The 24,126-nt window shown below is 34.6% G+C and overlaps 3 protein-coding genes across 7 annotated transcripts in view; 1 reads left to right on the top strand and 2 right to left on the bottom strand.

Annotated features, from left to right (window-relative positions):
- On the bottom strand, positions 1 to 5,677 carry LOC106156222 (uncharacterized). Of its 2 annotated transcripts, XM_013531346.2 has the most exons (8): positions 5,524 to 5,677; positions 5,296 to 5,341; positions 4,817 to 4,995; positions 4,208 to 4,332; positions 3,147 to 3,218; positions 2,242 to 2,368; positions 1,143 to 1,417; positions 1 to 574 (listed from the first exon to the last, which is right to left on the bottom strand). In XM_013531346.2, the coding sequence occupies exons 3-8, from the start codon at positions 4,974 to 4,976 to the stop codon at positions 434 to 436; spliced, it is 900 nt and encodes a 299-aa protein (XP_013386800.1). In that variant the 5' UTR covers positions 4,977 to 4,995; positions 5,296 to 5,341; positions 5,524 to 5,677; the 3' UTR covers positions 1 to 433. The 2 variants fall into 2 exon arrangements, with proteins under 2 accessions (XP_013386800.1, XP_013386801.1); XM_013531347.2 differs by lacking the exon at positions 5,296 to 5,341.
- Positions 5,634 to 12,808, top strand: LOC106156224 (protein lin-7 homolog C-like). Its single transcript, XM_013531353.2, has 6 exons — positions 5,634 to 5,776; positions 6,491 to 6,532; positions 6,792 to 6,940; positions 7,330 to 7,539; positions 11,935 to 11,989; positions 12,244 to 12,808. The coding sequence occupies exons 1-6, from the start codon at positions 5,740 to 5,742 to the stop codon at positions 12,339 to 12,341; spliced, it is 591 nt and encodes a 196-aa protein (XP_013386807.1). The 5' UTR covers positions 5,634 to 5,739; the 3' UTR covers positions 12,342 to 12,808.
- The window catches only part of LOC106156228 (polyamine-transporting ATPase 13A3), a 27,428-nt gene continuing 16,102 nt past the window's right edge, over positions 12,801 to 24,126 (bottom strand). For all 4 annotated transcript variants that reach the window (XM_087000017.1, XM_087000016.1, XM_013531359.2 and 1 more), the window contains 10 exons: positions 22,797 to 22,876; positions 22,064 to 22,106; positions 21,505 to 21,614; positions 20,755 to 20,851; positions 20,217 to 20,289; positions 19,631 to 19,787; positions 16,905 to 17,053; positions 16,603 to 16,691; positions 16,261 to 16,350; positions 12,801 to 15,887 (listed from right to left, as the gene is read on the bottom strand). In XM_087000017.1, the coding sequence (XP_086856143.1) occupies positions 15,741 to 15,887; positions 16,261 to 16,350; positions 16,603 to 16,691; positions 16,905 to 17,053; positions 19,631 to 19,787; positions 20,217 to 20,289; positions 20,755 to 20,851; positions 21,505 to 21,614; positions 22,064 to 22,106; positions 22,797 to 22,876 (1,035 nt within the window). In that variant the 3' untranslated portion in view covers positions 12,801 to 15,740. The remainder of the gene's footprint in view (positions 15,888 to 16,260; positions 16,351 to 16,602; positions 16,692 to 16,904; positions 17,054 to 19,630; positions 19,788 to 20,216; positions 20,290 to 20,754; positions 20,852 to 21,504; positions 21,615 to 22,063; positions 22,107 to 22,796; positions 22,877 to 24,126) is intronic.

Here is a 24,126-nt window from a genome sequence, read left to right on the forward strand (position 1 = left end):
TGAAAGTTAATAACTTAAAAATTTATTGAAGAATATCATCTGTTGCAAGTTCAAAAATTTTCAAGATAAAAATAACAGTAAAATGTGCTTGAAAATGAAATAAAACATCACTTACTTTGTATAAAAACAAAATCTGTTAATCAAAAACTTTTCGTAACACTATCATCAACACCTTGTCAGGTTTTATCAACTCTGACATTTATCTAGATTCTAGACCAAAGTATCTTTAACTTGCATGGTTTTGCAGTAAGTACTAGACTTAGTGTTTTAAATAGATATTAGATTAATTGGTCCCTGTATTAACTGTTCTATCATCACATTAATCACGGCCAGTATGTGAAGGTATAAAATATACTAAAATATACTAAAAAGTCTAAAAAATTACATCAAAAGTTTGGACTGAAAATTCAATCGGGTAAAGCTAAGACGTCTCTCAGATGAAGCCATTATTTTGCCGGGCAATCCTCATCATTTCCATCTCTTCACTGGAAAATTTTGGAGTAAGGACAACATTATCATAATCAAAGTCCTCATCCAGTGAGAAAGGCTGGACTTCATCTGGATCGGTGGGTAACTGAAACAGAACATTAACACTCATTATCATAGTCATCTTCAGACTTCTTCTGGATTGGTGGGTGACTGACAAATTAGACAAATATTAACATACGGTGTGATATGATAAGATTTTATAAAGCTGTAAGGTCTCAACCTTACAGAATCCATGACAGAAATAGTGTCAGTTTGCAAAAATATTTTTTAAAATCTACAACCTGAAGACCTTTTTGGCTGTGCCATAGGCACACACAGATATGTACACAGTACTATGTTGAACAACTTCAAGCCCTAATCATTCAATGAAATAATTGTCCAAATAGGCCTACTTTACCTATGCTGCAGTTTCAAATTTAATCTCAATGATTTTCACCAAGGAGTGATCCATATGCTATCAGAAATTGTTAAAATGTTTATTTATTTTTTCTTTTTAACAAAATAAACTAAAATGATTAATGTAAGGCTTTGTTTTAACAATCTCCACTATTTTGTCTCAAGATAACAAACATGACACCGAGTGGACACTACAAGTACTGATAATGGATTCTTGATAAATGTTCAAAAATATCAAATATTCAAAATGCACCTACATCTTTTTCCCCCTGAGATTCTTTATTTTCTGCCACAACAGGGCCACCAGTGGCTGTTGAAAAATCCAACTGAGAAATTTTTCTTATATCTTTTTCTCTGGGACTCTGCTGAACCTCTTCCACTTCACCAGGGTATAACGCAACTCCTGTATCTTCTGGCATGAAAGGTATTGCATCTTGCGTGTGATTGTCATGGATTTCAATGCTGGCTTTCATTCTTTCCTGTTTTGAATGCTCTGCTGTGGAAACAGGTGAAGGTACTTTCTCTTTTTTTGCTGTAAAATAAGTATGGTTTTATTCTTAGTTTGAGAGTTTCTAATCATTCTCACAGTTTTTTTTACAAAGAGTCTTATTTTAAGGAAATGTCTTGTACAGTGGGTTAATCAAAAGAAACCTTTTCTACACATTTTATTCTTTCCCTTAGCAAAATATCAGACCAGTTGCAAATTCACTGCAAACTGCAATTCCTTCTTACAAATTAGCAGCAAGTTTGCTGCAATATGCCTGCAAATTAGCAGCAAGAAAATTTTTCTTACAAACTCCTGCAAACTCATTGCTGCAAACTTTTCATTTAACAGCATGAAAGCACAAATGTATTCTGCTTAAAAGTTCAGTCAACAAAATTTTACATTTTTATTGTCAGAACAATGGGAACATGAAACCTGAACAGCATTTATATATACATATATTGCTGGACATACAATTTAGACATGTGATGTTGTCCATCTTTCTCAGTGACTTCAGCCAGTCTCCAACGGGGAGACACAGCATTATTAGACTAATGTAATGAATGAAGACCAAAAATCCTGAAATCAGAGATAATCCTGAAAACTTTCACCCATGGAACAGTATTGTTTACAGCTGCATCAGAAATCTCTATTGTCAGCACTTCTACAAGAGGTTCTTAAGGGCAGAAATTGCAGAGATGCTATGAAGTGCTGACAACTCTGAGCCTAGGTTTCAAAAAAAAAAAAACTTATCATGGGACCCAACACCTATTTTATTGCAGATCTTGACGAATTTCAGGAACCACCAGAATTGAATTAAAAAACATGGAATTCTGGGTTTCCGCAGAAAAGCTCATGTCTGCTTAGCATACCATCAGTAGGAGTAAAGCTAGCCTGATATGTGTTTTCTTCACTGGTGACATCTTCCCACACAGCCTTGCAACCATCTTCTTCATCTGATAAGTTCTCCTCTCCTTCATCTTCAACAAAGTTGTCAAGCTAGAGGGGAAAAGAAAAAAAAAAACTAATAATATAAAACTGTGTATCTCCAGTATCTACCAGTTGTCTGTTAGTTTAACTTAACTTGTTGTTTACTACACAAGAAGTCTGAGCTTCCTTGAGAACTTTCATCCTCATCCGAGGACTTCTGATTAGTCTGGGAAGGAAGATCACTATCAAACTGTCCCAAATATGCAGCAGTTGCAATCTGCTACCACACTCCTTTTGATTGAAACGCTGTACTCTAATGTAAATCACATAAGATAAAAAGATAAATCTAATACTAGACATCCAGCTATGATCAAATGTTGCCATTGTACTACCAATGTTCAACCAGAAAGTCCAGTTTTAGATTTTTTGTTCTATTTTTGTGATTTCTTACATTTATTCAGAACATTTATTCTGTCTACTGTAAATCATGTCCCTCCCCCACCCCCCCAATTCCTGGAATGATCACCCATCAATATTAATAAAATTATTACAATATAAAGAAAAAATTTGCCAACAGGCATTGAAACACAGAAAATGACCTTTTAAAAAATTATCTAGAACAAGTAATTCCTAGAAAGCAGTTTCTGAGAATCTTCAAGAGGAAGGTGCAGAAGCAAAGGGCAGCTGAGAGAATAAAGGACGATAGAAACATACTGGAAGACCTGATGTGCTCAAGTTCGATAATTAAAAACGTGACAAACTGGCATTTTCTTTACTGACAGTAGATGGGTTTGATATAGTTATTAGGTTTCCCATGAAGACAGTGACAGCAGATCTATTACATCACCTGCACTGAGGCTGTGCCATCACTTGACTGACGGGTAAAGATACTTGGGGTTTGTGTTCCTTCTTCAAGTATCTAAAAATAAAGAAGTAGACTTCCTTAAAAACATGTATAAAACATACAGGTAAAATATGTTATGAAACTTTACGTGTATTAGTGCATACTTAATCATGTGTGTGTATGCCTGTGTACACGCATGTTGATTAATGTATAGCTTTGCACCTCCGCAGATTGTGGAGGAATGCTCAGCAAACTAATAGACAACAGGCTCCATCAGCAGACTTTCAATTCCTAGATTGTTCATTTTTTTAATCTAAAAGGTCTGGGGCAAAGGAATCACGTGATAATGTCTGAAAATTTAATCTGACACCATTGTAAACAATTGTGCCAAACATTCATAGGTTTTTGTATAAACAGATGTCAATGCCACAACTTCATAAGCAATTTTCACTCAAATTTCAATTTTTTAGTAACAAGGGCAACCAACTATTATGAGAGACCACACCCAGTGATGTACCGGTGTCACTTGTAGGGTCCATTCTGCGTGAACCATCTGCGTGAACCGATTGTACACACAGCAGACGTGTGTATGAGCCATTCCGAGAATGATCCGTTGTTATTCACCTGTACTGTTATATTCAGCTAGTTCATTTCCTACCTCATTATACATTTACCAGCTACGATGGGAATATTTCTAGGTAAAATTCATGTTTATTCATAATTTTGATAGAGAATCAGCGTCCAATTCGTTATTCGCTGTTGGCCTACTATTTTATTATTGATTTTACTAGGCTAGTGTGTTGATGTGGCCACCTGAGGGAAATCGCAGTAGCGGTGAACAACTATAAGTTGTGAATACTTCTAAAGATTATGTTTGAATTTGCAGTATGTTCTCAACAGCGCATGTTTATTAAAGGCTGAGAATGTACTGATGACTCGCTAGAAAGTTGGAAGTCTCTCAGATTTGCCTGCACTTTGTGCGCATGAGCAGGATGGATGGTTCATGCTCCAAGTGGTACTACGTCCACCGGTATAGTGAAAGTATCAACATTTGTTTCTTATACCTCCACATCTAAATCACAGTCAACTCTCTCTTGAGCAACAGATTGGACAGACACGTTATCACGACTAGCAGCAACTTGTGGCACAGGTGCTTCTACAGGGACTGGCGTTGGTCTGACAACATCGCCTGAAATCAACCAACCAAAAGTTATACACAACAAGGGAATAGTGTCATTCCGGTTAGAAAATAATCTTTGTATCAAAATATATTAGTAAGGCTACATTCAGAACAGATGATCTGCAGACAAACATGGCCGACCCCACTTGAAAACTATGCTGCTTATTCCCTATTGGTCTTGCCACCTTCAACACGTGCCAGGTCTGCAGGAGCCTTGCAATTAAATGGATTAAATCTAAGCTCCGGTACCATTTTTTCGAGTGTGTCAGCCACATTTGATCCAGAGATTAGTAAGTTCACTGATCAACTTGTTCTAAAAGCACCCTAAAGCACATTTGTTATACTGATCTTTATTACTTAATCACAATGTAGGCTTGGGTTGAGTCCAATGATGGCATTCTCTACAATAAACTGTCCGAATTTTTTCTAATATATTTTGCATACATTAATGCAATCCTTGCTTTCGATGTAATACATATAAAACAAAGCTGACCCTTCTTCAAGAACATAAAGTTTTCCATAAATTCATCATAAGTTTGTTCCGGGCTGTTCATCAAGGCATCTATAGCTTGGTAGGTATATGCATCCTGGTTGTTGGTCTCATTTTCTGCTTCAGCAGACGATATGTGGTTGTCTACTCCTATTTCATCCATCTCAGCTGCCAGCAAAACACTACAAAATGAAAGATTCATTCAAATAAGTGAATTTTTTGGAAAAATATGGTAGCATATTATGTAGGAACTGAAGATATGACATATGGAGAGAGAACCCTTTTTCACAATTTCATTTCTCATAGGCAAGAAAATCTCTGACATTGAGAAGATTATAAAGATGTCCCCTTTTCACACAATAACTTTCATTATTTCATGCAAAGGCAAAATTTATATGATACATAATTATATGCTACTGTATATATACAAGTTATACAAGTTGCAGTACAAAATGTTTGCTTGTAAAGTGCCTCATATGTACCATGCAGTTTCTTGTGTTGCTCCAACCAGTGGTTTCAACTTGCCTTCTAAACATGAATTTGAGCAAAATTTTCAATGAGCCTGAGATAACTCTACACAAAATACTGATCGTCAAATTTGGTCATAATACATTTACTGGCAGTAATTAATTTAACTTTTTTAAAGTGAATAAAATATTGATTGGCAAAAAAAAGAAGCAAAATATTCACATTCATTTTCGTGTTACTACCTGAGTTATAACACTGGTGATTTTTAATACAGCTTCACATATTCTTAAGTTTGCAACAACAGATTTCTTAGCTAACAGCACACTGAAAGCTTTTACGACTACAGCCAAATGTGATATCGTGCACTGCCAGGCATTTTGTTTACCTGGAAGTGACGTCTCAAACCTCCTGAGGTCACATGAGACTGTTTATCCAATGAGCTTGCAGTTCTTTTCAAGATGGCGAGCACTGGTGAGCCTTTGACGTTGGAGCAAGGTAATTTAGATATATTTTGGTTCTTTCCGTTGTAGAATATTATTGATCGCCTATAGAACAACTCGAGAATGCTTCATATTCAATGCAAAAGGAATAAATATGTCTAGTTTTGCTTTTTTGTTCAAATTATAGGCTAATGTTCACAGAACGGTTGACACCCTTCATTTAGTCATTGGATATTCAAACTATTTCAACTATGCATTTGGGTCTGAGAGTTTTTTATTGTCGCAGTGCATGGATTACGATTCTTGGTATTTGAGAGACTGCGCATTTTGTAAATATAAAGCAAACCTCTTAATCATATTCCATTCAAATGTAGCTGAGCCTGCTTGGTGCCCTAATTAGTTTGCTAAATAAAGACAAGGCTTCCAGTTTGTGCCAATAAGGCTTATAGTAACTGGCTCGCGCTGCCAGTAATTACGCCGCGGGATAATCAGTGCACAGACCGTGATCATAAGACATACCGAAAATAGAAAATAGAAAATAGACATTGCATGTGAACGAAGCCTAAGTGGCAACATTTACAGCCGAATCATGTGCAGTTTCACTTCCTTAAGCTAAAAGCATAGAGCGTATAGAGTGATTTCTTAAAGTTACAAGTAGAGATTGCTCCTAGTTTTCAGCAAGCTTCTATTATTGTTGGAAAATCACTTGGGTTTTCTAGGGCATAACTGGATTAATTTTTATTGAAGTGGAGTGTTAATTATATTTCAGATGTTGCAAGAGCCATTGAATTATTGGAAAATTTGCAAAGAAGTAAGTGGAAAAGCATATTAAGTCTTCACTTATTATCTTAAAATTGCGAATTTCAAAGAGAAAATAAATATAAGTTTCTTCAAGTATGGGCATCTGTTATAATTTTTTTCAAACCTCAGATATCATTATGATATATATAAAGATTGAATTTACTTGTATGTTTTTCTGTGTGCACAAGGTTATGAATAAACAAATAAAAAGTTTGAATTAAATTTGTTGAAGAATGAATGTCAAACATTAAATCACTTGTCATTACCAGGTGGAGAGTTCAACAATGCTAAGTTAATGGCCCTGCAGAAAGTGCTCCAGAGTGAATTCTGCCAGGCAGTGAGGGAGGTATACGAGCATGTCTACGAAACCGTGGATATCCAGGGAAGTCCAGAAATAAGAGCGAATGCAACTGCAAAGGTTGGTCTCACTCTGCTTGTTTAACTTAAGACATCACAAAGTATAAGTTTAGTTTAAGTAGAACGTTTGCTAAACATAAATTTATATTTATCATAGAATGGACAGTGATGTTAGTTATTTGCCTTTGTTGGCTTTAAGTTAACTTTATTGCTAAAAAAATTACAGATGGATAGCTCAGAATTGGGTCTACTTAGAATTGATAGGATCTTGATGTTGATCCAGTAATCAGTTAATTAATAGTGAGAATTGAGCAGCTTTGGCAGAGTTCCCTGCCCTCTGATTGCCTTTCTACTAGTTTTTAATGTTTTGATTTGTTTAATATATCTTGCAGCTTTTATGTTACAGTTATCCCTAAACTTTTGCCAAAATTATGTGGATCATATTTCCAGGCCACTGTAGCTGCTTTTGCTGCCAGTGAAGGGCATGCACATCCCAGAGTGGTAGAACTGCCCAAGACAGAGGAGGGTCTTGGTTTCAATGTGATGGGAGGAAAGGAACAGAACTCTCCCATCTATATCTCACGCATCATTCCTGGGGGTGTGGCAGACAGACATGCTGGACTGAAGAGAGGGGATCAGTTGTTGTCTGTGAATGGTGTGGTAAGTATGACCCATTTCCAGAGATTAGATTGATCTACTTTAGATCGACCTAACTCCCTGGGGGTTCACGCTAAATAGCTGTCAGCCGAGCCAATACGGAAGTTAATTACCCCCTTACAGCTTGCAGTATGCGGGACAGACATTTAAGCCGGATTATCTGACAGTAATCTAGTGAGACTCCCCGCGGGGATAGATCAATCTAAAAGCTCTGGGAATACAGCCCATGTCTGAGGATGTACAGTTTGTAATTGGGAGTTAGAGGTGATGCAGAGCATTTACACTGAGCAAAAATATATGTGACTTTATTTTTTAATATGTTATTATTATTACTTTATTGTACCACCAGCGTAGGCGCTGGCGGTACACATGGTTTTAGTCCCGACCCGTATGTTCCGCCGGCTCCTGCGGCTCCGCCGGCTCCTGCGGCTCCGCCGCCAAGTCACCGTTACCGCTTCTCCTCCTAGACGGTAAGGGCCTCCATACCCATCTCTTGGATTTAGGTCACCTATAATCTCAACTCGTTCCACGTAAAATTTGGGCTTTGTCGGTATTGGGGTCTAGGTGTGGCACATTATGGTAACTCCAAAATTATAACATTTAGTCCCTTATATCTCCAAAACTGGCAGAGATAGGTCCATAGTTACTATTGAAGTTGAATAGGAAGTCATATACTGGCAATCTAAATGTGACCTTAAAATTGACCTTTGACCTACTTTTCACCATGAACTGAACTTTGCAAATTTTGCTTCCCTTTTATCTCCAAAACTGGCAGAGATAGGTCCATAGTTTCTATTGAACTTGAATAGGAAGTCATATACTGGCAATCTAAATGTGACCTTAAAATTGACCTTTGACCTACTTTTCACCATGAACTGAACTTTGCATATTTTGCTTCTCCTTTATCTCCAAAACTGGCAGAGATAGGTCCATAGTTACTATTGAAGTTGAATAGGAAGTCATATACTGGCAATTTACTGTGACCTTGGAATTGACCTTTGACCTACCTTACAATGAACTTAACTTTGATTGTACCATTTTTATGTACAGACACAGATGTGTCTGTACATATTGCCATCACCTGCGTCTGTCGTCGCCGATGCCGATGGCGATGCCGATGCCGATGCCGGCGCCGGCGCCGTGCACTTTCCTTGTAAACACGATAAGTGGAAGGCAGTTTCACTTTTTGGCTTTATATTTACAGAGCTGATGAATATTCATAAAACGCAGGTCAAGTTCGAAAATCAGCATGATCGGGCCATTATTGTAGAAGTTATGCTGTTTTTTCACTTTTCAGCATATATGCAACCTTGTAAACACGTTTTAAGGAAAACCGTTAGGCCTGTTGTCATGAAACTCACAGGAGTAATCAATCTTACTAAAACGCAGGTCAAGTTCGAAAATCAGCATGATCTGGCCACTATTTTAGTAGTTATGCGGTTTTTTCATTGTTCAGCATATATGCAACACTGTAAACACAATATAAGAAAAACAGAAAGCCCAATTGTCATTAAACTCACAGGAATGGTCAGTCTTACTAAAACGCAGGTTGAGTTTGAAACTCAGCATAATCAGGGCATTATTTTAGAAGTTATGCTGTTTTTTCACATTTCCTCAGATTTCCTCAGATTTAATTCTTAGGCATGTTAATAGCCTTATTATTTAAGTAATGAGATATGTAAAAGTGTTTGCTTGACATTTCCTGCATCTTTACAACATTGTTAGTTGATTATGTAAAAATGATGGTAAACTTGTTATCATGTATTGTGTAATCAAGTGTCAAAAACGGAAATAAACTCATATCATTGCAGTTTGTCAGATTCAATCATCCACTATGTTCAGAATCTCAGAATGGAGGAAATTGGACATTTAACACTGTTCTATTGATACTTTTCTCATCTCATCATTTTTCTTAGTTGGTCATAAAAAAATGGCAGTAAAATGTTTATTTTGTTTTATGTTAAAAAAAGTGTTAAAAACGGAAATAAACCCATTTCAGAACAGTGCTGTCTTGTTTACATTTTGGCATTTTCAAGATGTGACTTTGAAGTTCCATGGGCCTGAAGACCTTTGCTAGTCACATTTTCTGAATATCTGTGATACTAATATTTTATAATTAAAAATTAATGGTCATTATGCTGTTAAACATTATGTAATATTGCATCAAAATTTGAAGAAACCCCTATTTTGGGCACTGCTCCCATGATGACCATTTAAGGAAAATCATGTCACTTACTGTTCTCAAACTTACAGGAAAGAAACATGGGACTAAAATACAGCTTCAGTAGGCAATGCAGTCTGTTTGGTAACTTTTTCTGGCAGTTAAACAGTTTTTTGTGAAAATTTTTATTTTTCACGTGTTGGCATTTTTAAGGTGTGACTTTGAAGTTCCATGATAGTGAAGACCTTTGCTTGTCATGTTTTCTGAATGTCCATGTTACTAATATTTTATTAATAACATTTGATGGTCATTATGCTGTTAAACATTATGTAATGTTGCATCAAAATTTGAAAAAAAAAAACCTATTTTGGGCACTGCTCCTATGATGACCATTTAAGGGAAATCATGTCACTTACTGTTCTCAAACTTACAGGAAAGAAACATGGGTCTAACATACAGCTTCAGTAGGCAATGCAGTCTGTTTGGTAAAATTTTCTGGCAATTTAACAGTTTTTTGTGAAAATTTAATTTTTCACTTCTTGGCATTTTCAAGGTGCGACTTAGAACCTCCACGGGCTTGAAGACCCATGCTAGTCACATTTTCTGAAAATCCATGACAGGTATATTTTATTATTAAAAATTGATGTATTATGCTGTTAAGCATTATGTAATGTTGCATCAAAATAGAAGAAAACACAATTTTTGGTGCTTCTGCCATGATGACCATTATGGGAAAACCGTGTTACTTATGATTGTCAAACTTTCAAAAAAGAAACACAGGACTAAAATGCAGCCCGAGTTGGAAAAGCAGTCTAATTGGCTTCTTTTTCTGGAAGTTATACATTTTAGTGAAATATTCATTATCTTTTTGGCATATTCATTGTTGGACTCGGAGCTCCCATGGACATGAAGCCGGATGGTAATCAAATTTTCTACATGTCCATGCTATTTATAGTTAATAATCAAAAATTGGTGATAATTATTCTATAATTTATTATGTAATGTTACATCAAAATTGACAATAATCTTTTTGCACTGCTACTGCAAACATTATGAAAAGAAAACTGTGTTATTTATTATTATATTTAACTTATGAGTATGATATATATATATATCAAACTCAAAGATTAAAAGTTTGAATAGCAGCTTCGTTGGAATTATATTTACCTCTGCCAAGGAGGTTATATTTTCACCCCTGTTTGTCATCAACATAACTCAAAAAGTTATGGACCGATTTTGCTGAAATTTTCAGGAACTGTCAGAAGTGGGCCAAAGAGGACAATAATCAATAATAATCAACAATTGCTACCTTGGCAGAGGTCTGCACTCTCGGAGTGCTTTTCTAGTTTTGTTATGTTTTCCTTTATAATTTTTTCTCAAACACTTGCATTTGTGACTTTTAACTCTCATCCGCCTGAGGCTCTGACATTTCTGTATTTCCACATAAGCAGTTGTATTGTTTTTTATGTCTTTAAACATTATGTTACTTATGTAATATTATTTTATGCACTGTCATCATTTTTCAAATATTGAGACTTTCATCATGTGAATTTAAACTCATGGTCCTGAAACTGTAATCTTATTGAAAGGGTAGATTGAGACCATCTTCTGGGTCTTCCGGAAGACAGTCAGGTTATTAAGTTTATATTGCCTGGTATCTATTTTTTCTTCTGTTGGAAGACCATCAAAATGGAGGATGGATCAAAATAGATACTTTGATATACTGTCAGAAAATATCTCTGGGTCCGCTCATGTTATTGACCATTTTACCTGTTGTGCATGATTAAAATTCAGTGTTGACTGACAGTGCTATTATAAGCATTATTTATTATTGCATCAAAATTGACAAAATGACCTATTTTGAATCTTTATTTTCTGTTTTTTGTCTGTACATTTGACAGCTTTGCTGCCTTGTTAGTTATATATATATTTTTTGCATATTTTGAAAATTCTTGTTGATTGCATTTTTACAGCTTGGCAAGCACAAGACTGGTGGCTGTGTTCCTTATTTTGTATATGTGGGGGTCTATACGAATGCGCTTGCTCCAGCTGGTGGTACAATATTCGGAGGCGGTATCGCCTCTCTGATCCTCTAGTTGTGAATGTAGATATGGTAACAGAATAAAGTTTAAAAACAATAATATATTTTGATATAGGGAAAGTGCCATTCCTATCTTTGATAACATGATTTTTGCCAATTTGATGCTTTTCAACTTGCGGATTTACTGCCATTTCAGAGTGTTGAAGGAGAGAATCATGAAAAAGCTGTGGATCTTTTGAAGGCTGCACAAGGTAAATAAACACAATTTCAGTTTCACCAGAAAGAAAAGTGTTATCTGTACAAGTAAAATTAACATAAGTATTAATAAATAGGACAGTAAGCAGGGTTTTTCTTTTTTTTTCAAACTTGGCATTTTTTAAAAATGTTTTTACTTACATGTAAGGACAGGCTACACCCTTTTTAAATAAAACCATTAAATTGCCTTTGTGTGTTCCGATAACTTGAATCTCCTGCTAGATGTATCCAAAGTTTTATATTTTTGCAGGCACTGTAAAACTGGTGGTTAGATATACTCCAAAAGTTTTGGAGGAAATGGAAGCAAGGTTTGAAAGACAAAGGGCAGGAAGAAGAAGGGCACCATAGTTGTTTTTAAAAGTCTTGACAGAAAGGACAGAAAAATATCTGCAGAACTGTGCAGTTTCCTGGTACTAGGAAGCAGTATCAAGTTTCTGAATGTGTTAGATGTGATCATGAAATGCTTCAGATGTGAACACATGTGTAGAACTTCTCTGATCATAGATTGTGCTTGTTTCCACTTTAATGGATTCTGAAATTTAATCATGGACATGGCATTTTTTTGTACAAAGAAGGAATTTTTTCCAACCATGCATTTGAAAATAATGGTTATGTGTCAAGCACAGATTCTGAACAGACCCTGTGTAGTTTTACAGAGAAGAACAGCAAATAATAAAAATAGTTAAGTGTTCAATGTGTCTATACATGGATGTATGCAGTTTCCCCTCATGTACATAGTGCCTGTAGAGAATTCATAGTGAAATAGATTTGAGTCAGGTTATCTGCATATGAATAAAAGATGTCACATAATTGAACCATGTGTTTTTATTAAGCAGAAGTCATTTCTACCATGAATATCAATGTTGGAAATGCCCAAATGTCAGAACAATTATTGTATACATTGCCAAATTTTTGTTTTAATAGCCTAAGGTTTATTATCCTATCAAGTTCTAAGTAGACCATATGGTAGCTTCTTTTTAGCCTAACCATTTTTGTTCAATCTTGTGTGTTGCAATAACCCATTCTTCAATTTTAGCCACTGGTCCTACACCCACGGCCAGTAGAACTTTGTTAGGACCTGTAGACTTCAGAATGTGTGAATGTAATGGTACAACATTGCCCTTATTTTTTTTCCTGAAAGGGATAACAACTATTTGTATCAGATTCAGACTCATGGAAATGTTACACATTCTAATTTACCACCAAAACAGCTGTCATTGCAACTATTCTGGAATCTGCTTGCCATCAGATCACATGGACCTTCATAGATGGCTATACCTCTGTAATGATGTCTTGAGATATTATAAAAAAACTTTTTAGAAAAAAACATGGGCCAACTTTGAATGTCGAAATGGATTCATTAACCATTGGTAAGTATGGAAAAATTGTATTTTGCCCTAGGAAAATCTGTACTTTGGCTAAAACTACCAATTGTTATACCTGTAAGTTTTCAAAAAAACTTGCTTTGATTTTATTTTTTTTTCTCTGAAAAGTAACTGTTACATGTTGATTCATAATGAATAACGTTTGAAAAATCAGGTCTTGTTATAAATAATATTAATGTAGTGCAGGGGAAATGTCCAGTCTTGAAATTTCTATTCAGACCAGTGAATCCTGATTTGGACCTAGTCCAGTGGATTTTGGGAAAGTATTGGTTCAAATTGCAGTAAACTGAAAAGTTTGTGGCACAGACGGGTAACCCCATTATTTTACTGTCACTTACATACATTTACCAAGTTTTTGAATTGAAAATTGGACACCACTTGAGTCTATACAAACAGTTGTTATGTATATGCCAATCCTCCTTTCCTGAAACAAGCAATGTGTCATCTCATTAAAATTTTTACTTATTAGCAGTTTTATCTTGAATAATCACATGTCATTAAGCTGATCTTGTTCTTGGATTTGGTTCCTGTAACTTATTTTCCACATAATAAGTGGACTAAGGTACACTCAATGACCAATAACACTGCCAAGGCCAAGTTCGGCCTACCAAAATGGCAGGCCAAAATATAAAGATCCTTAAAATTAAATCCTATAAATCATAATAATAACCAATATATGAATATGCATGTGGCCCTCCTTTCTAATTTTTTTTTTTCAAAATGAAAAAATAAAATGCCCTGAAAATACGTTTGACTAAAGTCAAGTGCAAACCTAGAATGCATACCAACTTAAAGTTTATTGCTGGACATACCTGGGTTTGTTATTATTCTCTTTAACTTTGGCCTTTTCAGTTTTCCAAAGGTTACTAATTCTCCATCTTTTCCAAAAAGTTTGGCTTTCCAGAAAAAAATCGAGAGCTCCTTTCAATTTTTCAGGCCTTATATCTCCAAAGGAAAACCATATTATTTTTTGTTTCTGAGTCTTGATAAATATTCAGGTCAACATGGGGAATGAGAAATATTCCATTAATTTTTCTTTATTTATAGAGCTGTGGAGAAAAAAACAACAATAAATTTTGTCAAATTATATCCAAATGAATAAAAAATGAGTTTATTATTCTGGAATCTGCTTGCCATCAGACCACATGGACCTTCATAGATGGCAATACCTCTGGAATGATTTCTTGAGAGATTATAAAACACTTTTAGTAAAAACTAAGGACCAACTTTGAATGTCAGAATGGATTCATTAACCATTGATAAGTATGGAAAAATTGTAGTTTGACCCATAAAAATCTTTTTTTTTTTTTTTTTGCTTTGACTAACAATTGTTATACCTTTAAGTTTTCAAAAGAACTTTTGATTTGATTTCATATTTTTTCTGAAAAGTAACTGTTACATGATGATTCTAAATGAAAAAAAAAGTTTGAAAAATCAGGGTCTTGTTATTAATAATATTAATGCAGTACAGGGGAAATGTCCAGTCTTGAAACTTTTTTCTGACCAGTGAATACTGATATGGACGTGGTCAAGTGGATTTTGGGAAAGTGGTGGTCCAAATGACAGTAAACCGAAAAGCTTGTGGCACAGACGGGTAACCCCATTATTTTTCTATCACCTACATACATTTGCCAAGTTTTTGAATTGAAAATTGGACACCAACTGTATCTATAGGTGCCAATCCCCCTTTCCTGAAACAAGCAATGTGTCATCTCATTAAAAGATTTACTTATTAGCAGTTTTTTCTTGAATATGTACACACCATAAATTGATCTTGTTCTTGGATTTGGTTCCTGCAACTTAATTTTCACACTGGACTAACTTTAAATATTAAAAAGGTGCACGAAAAAATTCTTTTACAGAAGGTTTTAAATTTTATTTTTTAGCCCAGGGTTTATTTATCCTCCTTTAAATTCTGAATACACCATTTTGTTACATCTTTTTGGCCCAACCACACCTTGTTCCATCTTGTTTTTTTAATGTAATCCTATTATTTTACTGAGCAGCATTAAAACATAAAGTGTCATCTTACTGAAAATTTTACTTACAAACAGGTCCAGTAAATCTTGTTCTTAGAGTAAAAACCTATTTTTCACACCACAAGTAGACTAAGGTAATGCCCAATGTACAATAAAACATCGAAGTTCTCAGAAAGTTAATGCACCTGTTTCCCTTTTTTTCTACTGCTTTAATTAGCACTGTTATTTGCAAAAAAAAAAAAAAAAAAAAAAAAATGGCCACAGTACACAGGCAGGAGAACTTCATGTTTTTAATGTCTTGAACATCTGTCAATGTTCAACATGCTGGGGTCATGTTTGGTCCTTTCCATGAACTGTAACTATACATCGGCATCATGGTCCATTTAGCCTGCAAAAGTCACCTCTCCTACAGGAGGCCAAGACTGTACATTAGCCATTTCCTTCTCCAATACCTTGTGCTTACTCCTGGGTTCTTTAGAGCACAGGCATTTCTTTATCTTTGATGGGAGATTTCTATCCACTATAAAACTCTGGAAGATGAAATCATGGAACCAGAATATGAAATAATCTAAGATAATGAGCTAAAATCCACTTCTAAAGACAAAATGCATTATACATTACTGATCAATTTTAGACTATCATTTTTACATCCTTATTCATCTCCAATAATAAGAATAAAAGATCACTGCATGTTGTTTCTGCTAGCAATTCCTATACTTATTCTAAAAATTGAAGCTAACAAAGTAACAAAATTAACCTTAAACAGGGATTTTACTGAACTTTAACAAAACAACTGAATAACTACAATGCTGGTGATTGGGCAGGTTAGACAGTCAAGGTTTTGTGTTTTGGTTCCATATTTAAGATTTTGCAGCAAGTGGCAATAAGAATAATGTACATTACCTCAATGGACATTGCCACGACAAAATGAATAGTTAGCATCAAAAGTATAGTCATCTTAAACCCATTGTACTCTGAGGATATCAATTTGAACTGAAAAGAAAAGAACAAAAGACACATACCTGATAAATGGCAAAAAATTATGACCTGAGTAATATAATAACTCTAATAATATTGTTTCAAATACTAAAAAAAATAGCACATGGTATATAGAGTAGATAAGCAAGAAAGGTATCAAAATTGCAAGGTTAGTGATTGCTTAATTAATCTGTACACTTGAGAGCTAAGGTACAGAAAGCTTTAAATGGTAAATTATTGAAAATGTGCAGTGTACATTTCTTTTACCTCAAAGAATTTGGATAAGGTTGGTGAAAACTGGAACCACAGAAATGCCGTAAACATGGAGAGCAAGACGACGGCTATCAGAAACAGCACTGGAAGACAGGGTGATTTAACATGTAAAAATATCTGCCTGAGAGAGAATGGTGAAATTCTACAACAATTTTACAATCATTATGAAGTACTATTCATTTGTTCTAATGTAATATAAGTCAACCCCCAAAAATTACATTTCATCTTGAACTTTTGGCAAGCACTGCAGTATGACCTATATAAGTTATCGTTTCACTATAAGTACTATAACTCACCATTTGTCCATATTCTCTTTCTGTAGGGAGGACCCTTGGAGAAGGCAACAGAAAGGATAAGGTACTGGTAGCTTCCCACTATGAACAAAGTGGTGGTTTCTGGGCATACCTGGTTATTTTGATTCAATACAGGTCGCAGTTTTTCCTTCCTGTGTGATAGAAAAACAAGACCAAATCTGCAAGTCTACCCTACAATACAGTGCTGTCACAAAATATCATTTTTTTATGTAAGATTAAAATATATAGTGATAATTAAAATAAACTGCATATGCCATTTAATTCAACAAAGAATCTAATAATTTTGTTTTATCTAATTTGTATTATCAACATTTTAAAATCTTAATATCTTAACAACCTATTTATTTATTGACTTTATTCATCTTATTCTGTTCATTTTACCCATGTAAAGTCTACTGAACATTTTACATGGATTTTAGACTATAAATAATAATAATAACTAGAGGATCAGAGAGGCGATACCGCCTCCGAATATTGTACCACCAGCTGGAGCAAGCGCATTCGTATAGACCCCCACATACACAAAATAAGGGACACAGCCACCAGTTTTGTGCTTGACAAGCTGTAAAAATGCAATCAACAAGAATTTTTAAACTATTGCAAAATATATATATGGTACAATCAAATTTAAGTTCTTCGTAAGGTAGGTCAAGGGTCAATTTCAAGGTCACACTTAGATTGCCAGTATAGGACTTCCTATTCAAGTTCAATAGTAACTATGGACCTATCTCTGCCAGTTTTGGAGATAAAAGGGAAACAAAATTTGCAAAGTTCAGTTCATGGTGAAAAGTAGGTCAAAGGTCAATTTCAAGGTCACATTTAGATTGCCAGTATATGACTTTCTATTCAAGTTCAATAGTAACTATGGACCTATCTCTGCCAGTTTTGGAGATAAAAGGAAAGCAAAATTTGCAAACTTCAGTTCATGGTGAAAAGTAGGTCAAAGGTCAATTTTAAGATCACATTTAGATTGCCAGTATATGACTTCCTATTCAAGTTCAATAGTAACTATGGACCTATCTCTGCCAGTTTTGGAGATAAAAGGGAAGCAAAATTTGCAAAGTTCAGTTCATGGTGAAAAGTAGGTCAAAGGTCAATTTCAAGGTCACAGAAAGATTGCCAGTATATGACTTCCTTTTCAAGTTCAATAGTAACTATGGACCTATTTCTGCCAGTTTTGGAGATAAAAGGAAAGCAAAATTTGCAAAGTTCAGTTCATGGTGAAAAGTAGGTCAAAGGTCAATTTCAAGGTCACATTTAGATTGCCAGTATATGACTTTCTATTCAAGTTCAATAGTAACTATGGACCTATTTCTGCCAGTTTTGGAGATAAAAGGAAAGCAAAATTTGCAAAGTTCAGTTCATGGTGAAAAGTAGGTCAAAGGTCAATTTTAAGATCACATTTAGATTGCCAGTATATGACTTCCTATTCAAGTTCAATAGTAACTATGGACCTATCTCTACCAGTTTTGGAGATAAAAGGGAAGCAAAATTTGCAAAGTTCAGTTCATGGTGAAAAGTAGGTCAAAGGTCAATTTCAAGGTCACAGTAAGATTGCCAGTATATGACTTCCTATTCAACTTCAATAGTAACTATGGACCTATTTCTGCCAGTTTTTGAGATATAAGGGACTTAATGTTATAATTTTGGAGTTACCATAATGTGCCTTAAATTTCGTACAGTAAAAATTAATTAAAATAAAGAAAATGTCATTTTGGTCAAAATTCTTGAAATAGGAGGTGCTCTGAAGTTCCAGAAGTTCAAATTTGATGAAATAATGTCATTTTTGAACACAAGTTGTCTGCTTTGCCAAGCCTTATGTTTTATTTTTCCAGAGTTCAAAATTTATTATCCATTACCGTACTGCACATTTTGCTTTTACCACCAATATGTACTTTTTGATACAGCGTAACTCGAAAACCGTATGGAATACAAAAAAAACGAGACCACCTCCAGTGTTGGGCTTAACATGCTCTACAAAATGCAAAAAAGAATGGGTCTCTAGCATTAATGGTTCCCGAATTAGAGACAGTTTTCAGTTTCCGTATCTTAAGGCCGCTACTCCCGTGAAAATGCACCGATTGACCCCAAATTCATGGAGATGAAAGATGACCTGAAGGGTAACACTTTCCAATAATATTATTGGTTAAGTCTGTGTGGTGTCTGAATAACAGGGCAAAAAAATTTTTTTTCGTAAAAAATTTCATTTTTTTGAAAATTTTGGCCCATTTGACCTTGAAGTAAAGGTCAAAGGTCAAATCCAAGGGTATATTTGAAATCTACACATATGACTTTTGGAAAGCCGTCTATAGAAATTTTTCCCATAACTCCTTCCGTAGGGTAGATGATAAGCATTTAATTTTGCCATTTTTAGACAAGGGTGCATTGCAATGAGTGCCACACCCAGACCCCAATACCCACAAAGCCCAAATTTTACGTGGAACGAGTTGAGATTATAGGTGACCTAAATCCATGAGATGGGTACGGGGGCCCTTACCGTCTAGGAGGAGAAGCGGTAACGGTAGCCGTCCGGCGGAGCCGGCGGAGCCGGCGGAGCTGGCGGAACGATCCGGACGGGACCGAAACCATGTGTACCGCCAGCGCTAACGCTGGTGGTACAATTATTATTATTATTTATATCATAACTGAATTTATAACTGAATTTTCCATATAGCATTATTAATATCATAACTGAAGTCATAACTTACGAGTACCAGGGCTGGGATGTTAGATAGTAATATGCACTGATTTGTACCACAATGACCACAAATGTCTGTGACAATATGGAGAACAGATTGGACACACTGACCAGACTGCCCCGTGGTGGATGGGGCACCAGCTTGTGATAGGCACTGGTGTGTCCCACTGGAAAAAATGAACAAAAATGCAGTGATGATGCAATCTCTTCATTGGGCAAAAATTATCAAACTTTCAGATACGTGATTTTAAAATCACAAAACTATATTTCCATGAAGCATTTGTGGTGCTTTTACTGAATATAGAAGAGAACTATAGAGTAGCATGCTTTTTAATTTTATTGCTACTTACTATAAATAGGAATGTTCTGACTTAAAGAAATTATGACTTAACAAAATACTATATCTGTAAAATTTTCTCCCATTGAAAAGAAAGTGTAATTATCATATGTCACAGAGTGAGGTCATCATGTGGTAGATATTGGCTATATATCTGTATATATCATGTGGAAAATTATACCAAAGGCTGTACAATATTATATAAATTTTCAATATTCGATGTCAAAAGAAAAATTTTAATTGAAATTCATGAACTTACTCAGAATGGCCACTGTTGTTGTAATCACCAGATCAATGTATAAGAACTGCATGTCTGACATGTTGGTCTCCAGCTATTAAAATAATATTTTTATGATATTCAAAGGCATAGAGGACAAATAAATAGCACAAAACACTCCATTAAAACGGAATTTTATCACATCTCCATTAAGGCCTAGTGTAAAATTCACTGTTTTCATTAATTTTGAAGCAAAAAATTCCTTCGTTTCTTTTACAACAACTAAAACAAAAACTCACATTTGGTCCACATAACTGCAGATAATGCGTCGTAAAGGTTCATATAATGGGTGCATATATTTTCTTCATAATATGCAAAAAGCCTGTAACTTAATTTACCTTATTTACCAATTAACATAATTTTGATATCCCATGATTGTAAAAAACTTCAGCTATTTGCAAAAAATAGAATAGTAATTCCAATTGTGTATTTACCATATACAGTATCATCACCATCACAAATTGTATCCAATTGCCCAAAATTATGTAAAAATTTCCAAGTCAAGTTTTCTTTATTTTACCGTGTAGAGTATCATCACAGTCACAAACTGTATCATGCTGTATAGTGCCATGTACTTGAACACTCCAAATGAGGTCACAAGGGCAGCCCGACCTTCTCTGAATAAGAACAGAAACTTCTAAATCAAAAACATTATTTTTAGATAAAGTTTTTTCATTATTGCTTTTACAAATGAAATGGTAATTTTTCAAAATGTGGCTATGATTTTAATCCAAAAAAATGGATCTTTATAGATTCCACCAGACATGTTGATTTGTGTACATTCTTGAAAACCTAATATAAGAATATTACATTAGCTCAATACAGTCAGTTTGAGGTGAAAAAGAAACTTGAATTTCTTTTTAATATCTAATATTATTTATACATTGTATTTTTGAGTGGTGATATCGTATGCTTACTAGATCGAGTTACGGTGGGTAAGAATTAGAAATTGCAAATGTCTGTAACGCCTAGTAAAGCTGTTAGGGGGTAATCATCTTTACCCCCTTGCTGATTCGGTAGGCGTGGCAGACATTTGAGCCGGTTAGTTGACAGCAATTTAGTGAGACGTACTCCTCAGGGAGTTAGATCGATCCAGACGGATTGATCTAAGTATGGGAACCCAGTCCTAGAGGTGAAGGGAGAGACTCACCTTATCACACTGGGCACACACTCAATGTTTGGTGTCTTAGAGGTGAAGGGAGAGACTTACCTTATCACAGTGGGCACACACTCAATGTTTGGTGTCTTAGAGGTGAAGGGAGAGACTTACCTTATCACAGTGGGCACACATTCAATGTTTGGTGTCTTAGAGGTGAAGGGAGAGGCCACAGAGGCTTCTGCTTCTGACAGGGAGATTCCAGCATGGGCAGTTTTTAAAGCCTTTAGAGAGATTAGAGAGATACAGTTATTTGAAAGTAACAATAACAATCACTGGCAACAAACATACACTAAGTATACTTAATATGAGGACTGGGGTAACACTTGAAGATTTTTTCTTTTGTTTTAGGAAAATGTATTATTTTCACAGCTTCAGTCAATAATGAATTAACAACCGTTTTTTTTTTTTTTTTTCATTTTTTACATGTTCAAAATTGCAAAATTTGATGCTGGTCTGTGTCTTCAATGGCAAATGTGACATATATACCAGTATCTATGTAACAACAAAAAATTAACACATTTATTGAAACTTTTTGACAACAAAACACTCATTTTAATCAATAATTTATATCATATAATTTCTGCATTGAAAACTGGCATCAACTTATGTATGATCTTTTTGGTGTTTTTGAATACAATACAGAAAAATGAATCCCACTAGAAGTACTTACCCCACAATCATTTGCCCCATCTCCACACATCCCAACAACATACCTGCCAAAATGGAGAGGGGAAACATCAACACTTCAACATGCAAAACATAAAGGTGAGACGAATATATACTTTGTGAAAATACTAATTTTACCAATAAACACAATCTGCCAAATACACTTTTCAAAGTTGAAGCTTTGTATTAGGCTGTGAGAGACCTGATTTGTACTTTGGTGGTTCAGAATAACAGAAAGTGGTTTCAATGATTTCATGCTAAAAATTGATATAAATCATCATGAATACAAATACATATGCAAAGATTGTATACAAGCACTGTGTATATATCTGGAGTTGTTCAAGGTTGATCTAACATCTTTTAGTTCTCTAATGTACAGTTCTTTATAGTAGTTCAGACTGTATAATTAATCTATAGAAAATTTCTTAGCTTAGCTTATAAGGCAGTTTGTAAAAGTGCAGTCATTTAGTTTACTGAAACAATAAATGCTTTGAGGTGGTGGTGTAAGATTATCTTTCAGCTTTTGAAATTCTTTAGAGTGATGGCTGGTTGATCAAAGTTAATTTCAAGAAAAATTAACAGCAGAATGTTATCATGAACTAATAGTAAGAAATGTACATGTTTTCACAATTAAAATTGTATTTATTTATTTATTCATTTCTTCTGTTCCAAAATCTTATATAAGGTTTGAACAACTGTTCTGACTGATATTTTCTCTTGGAATAGGGATTACTAACCCCAGGTCTTGCAAGTGTTCAATAAGATTTCCTTTCTGGTCGGGAGACATTCTGGCAAATATTGTACCTCTCACACAGATCTGAAATTTTTAAGGAACACAATGCTCAGGTTAATTTTGCCAGGAAATTACAATAATTTTCACATAACATTATATCCCAATATATCCCCATAACACCCTTTCCAGGTATATCCAAGGACGTCGATTGACTTTCTTGGTATATCACATCCAAAACTTTTAATTGAACTTTGTTTTTTTTTTGTTTGTTTGTTTTTTAGTCACCCTTTTAACGAAAATTGAAACTGGTGAATTTCACGCATATGAAGAGAAATAAAAAGCTTGGAAATGTTTTAATGGTTTTGCAGTGATTATACCTTAACTTTTGTGTTATAGGGAAAATGGAAGCATTGGGTTGCCAGAATTCTTTTTAAAAATGGCTTTCAATGGGCAAAAATCATCAAACTTTCAAATACACAATTTTATAAACACGAAATTTTTATATTACATTTACAAAATACAAAACACTTTTAAAAAATACAGTATCGATAAAACTAACAATTTCCCTCCACTGAAAATAACAAGTAATTAATGTAGTTTCAGGCATCCTATCGTGTTTGGAAGACAATACTAGTTTGTGAAAACCAAAATCATTTAGAAAAGCTGTTTTTGGTTGCCAGAATTGTTTTCTAAAAATGAAACTGACAAAATACTTCAGTGTCCTCCAATAATCAGAATATATTGACCCTTACATTAAATATAACAGTTATTGGTTTCCATAACATCTTTTCCTATTATTGCAGATGTTCATTGTTAATATACAGTAATGAACTTGCCAGGAAGAAATAGGTTTCTTAATATAACTACATGGTAATCCTACTTACTTATCTTACTTAACACAGATTATCATTTGTAACTTTTCACAGTTCCAGAATATTCTCAAACTCACTCTGTGTCTTATTGCAATGTGATTTTGTTCATCTATAATAAACCCATGTTTCTATTAATTAATAAAGAAATCAAAACTACTTCAATTACTACATTTTTTGTGATTTTGTTCACAGCGGAGACATGTGCCATGAATTAGCCAGAGATATATCTGTAAATATCTAGTGAAAAATCAATCTGTGGCCCTGGTAGAGGGTATATTTCTATTAACCAAGAAATAAAAAGTATTTTCATTCCTACCTTTTTTTTTGTGATTTTGTTCATCTAAAAACCCACATTTCTATTACCAAAGAAATAAACAATATTCTAATAACTACATTTTTTGTGATTTTGTTCTCAGTGGGGAAATGTGTCATGAATTTGCAGATATTTAGTCACTTCTAATA

This window comes from Lingula anatina, chromosome 1 (assembly GCF_051362555.1).
Source record: "Lingula anatina isolate TDL-2025a chromosome 1, LinAna3.0, whole genome shotgun sequence".
In the NCBI taxonomy this organism is placed as follows: Eukaryota; Metazoa; Brachiopoda; class Lingulata; order Lingulida; family Lingulidae; genus Lingula; species Lingula anatina.

Coding starts and splice junctions, on each gene's coding strand:
- LOC106156222 (XM_013531347.2), bottom strand. CDS start 4,976: ATGGATGAAATAGGAGTAGACAACCACATATCGTCTGCTGAAGCAGAA. Junction 3,219..4,207: donor ACTGTGATTTAGATGTGGAG/GTATAAGAAACA, acceptor CTTTATTTTTAG/ATACTTGAAGAAGGAACACA. Junction 575..1,142: donor AATCTCAGGGGGAAAAAGAT/GTAGGTGCATTT, acceptor GTTCTGTTTCAG/TTACCCACCGATCCAGATGA.
- LOC106156224 (XM_013531353.2), top strand. CDS start 5,740: ATGGCGAGCACTGGTGAGCCTTTGACGTTGGAGCAAG. Junction 5,777..6,490: donor GCCTTTGACGTTGGAGCAAG/GTAATTTAGATA, acceptor ATTATATTTCAG/ATGTTGCAAGAGCCATTGAA. Junction 6,533..6,791: donor ATTGGAAAATTTGCAAAGAA/GTAAGTGGAAAA, acceptor TGTCATTACCAG/GTGGAGAGTTCAACAATGCT.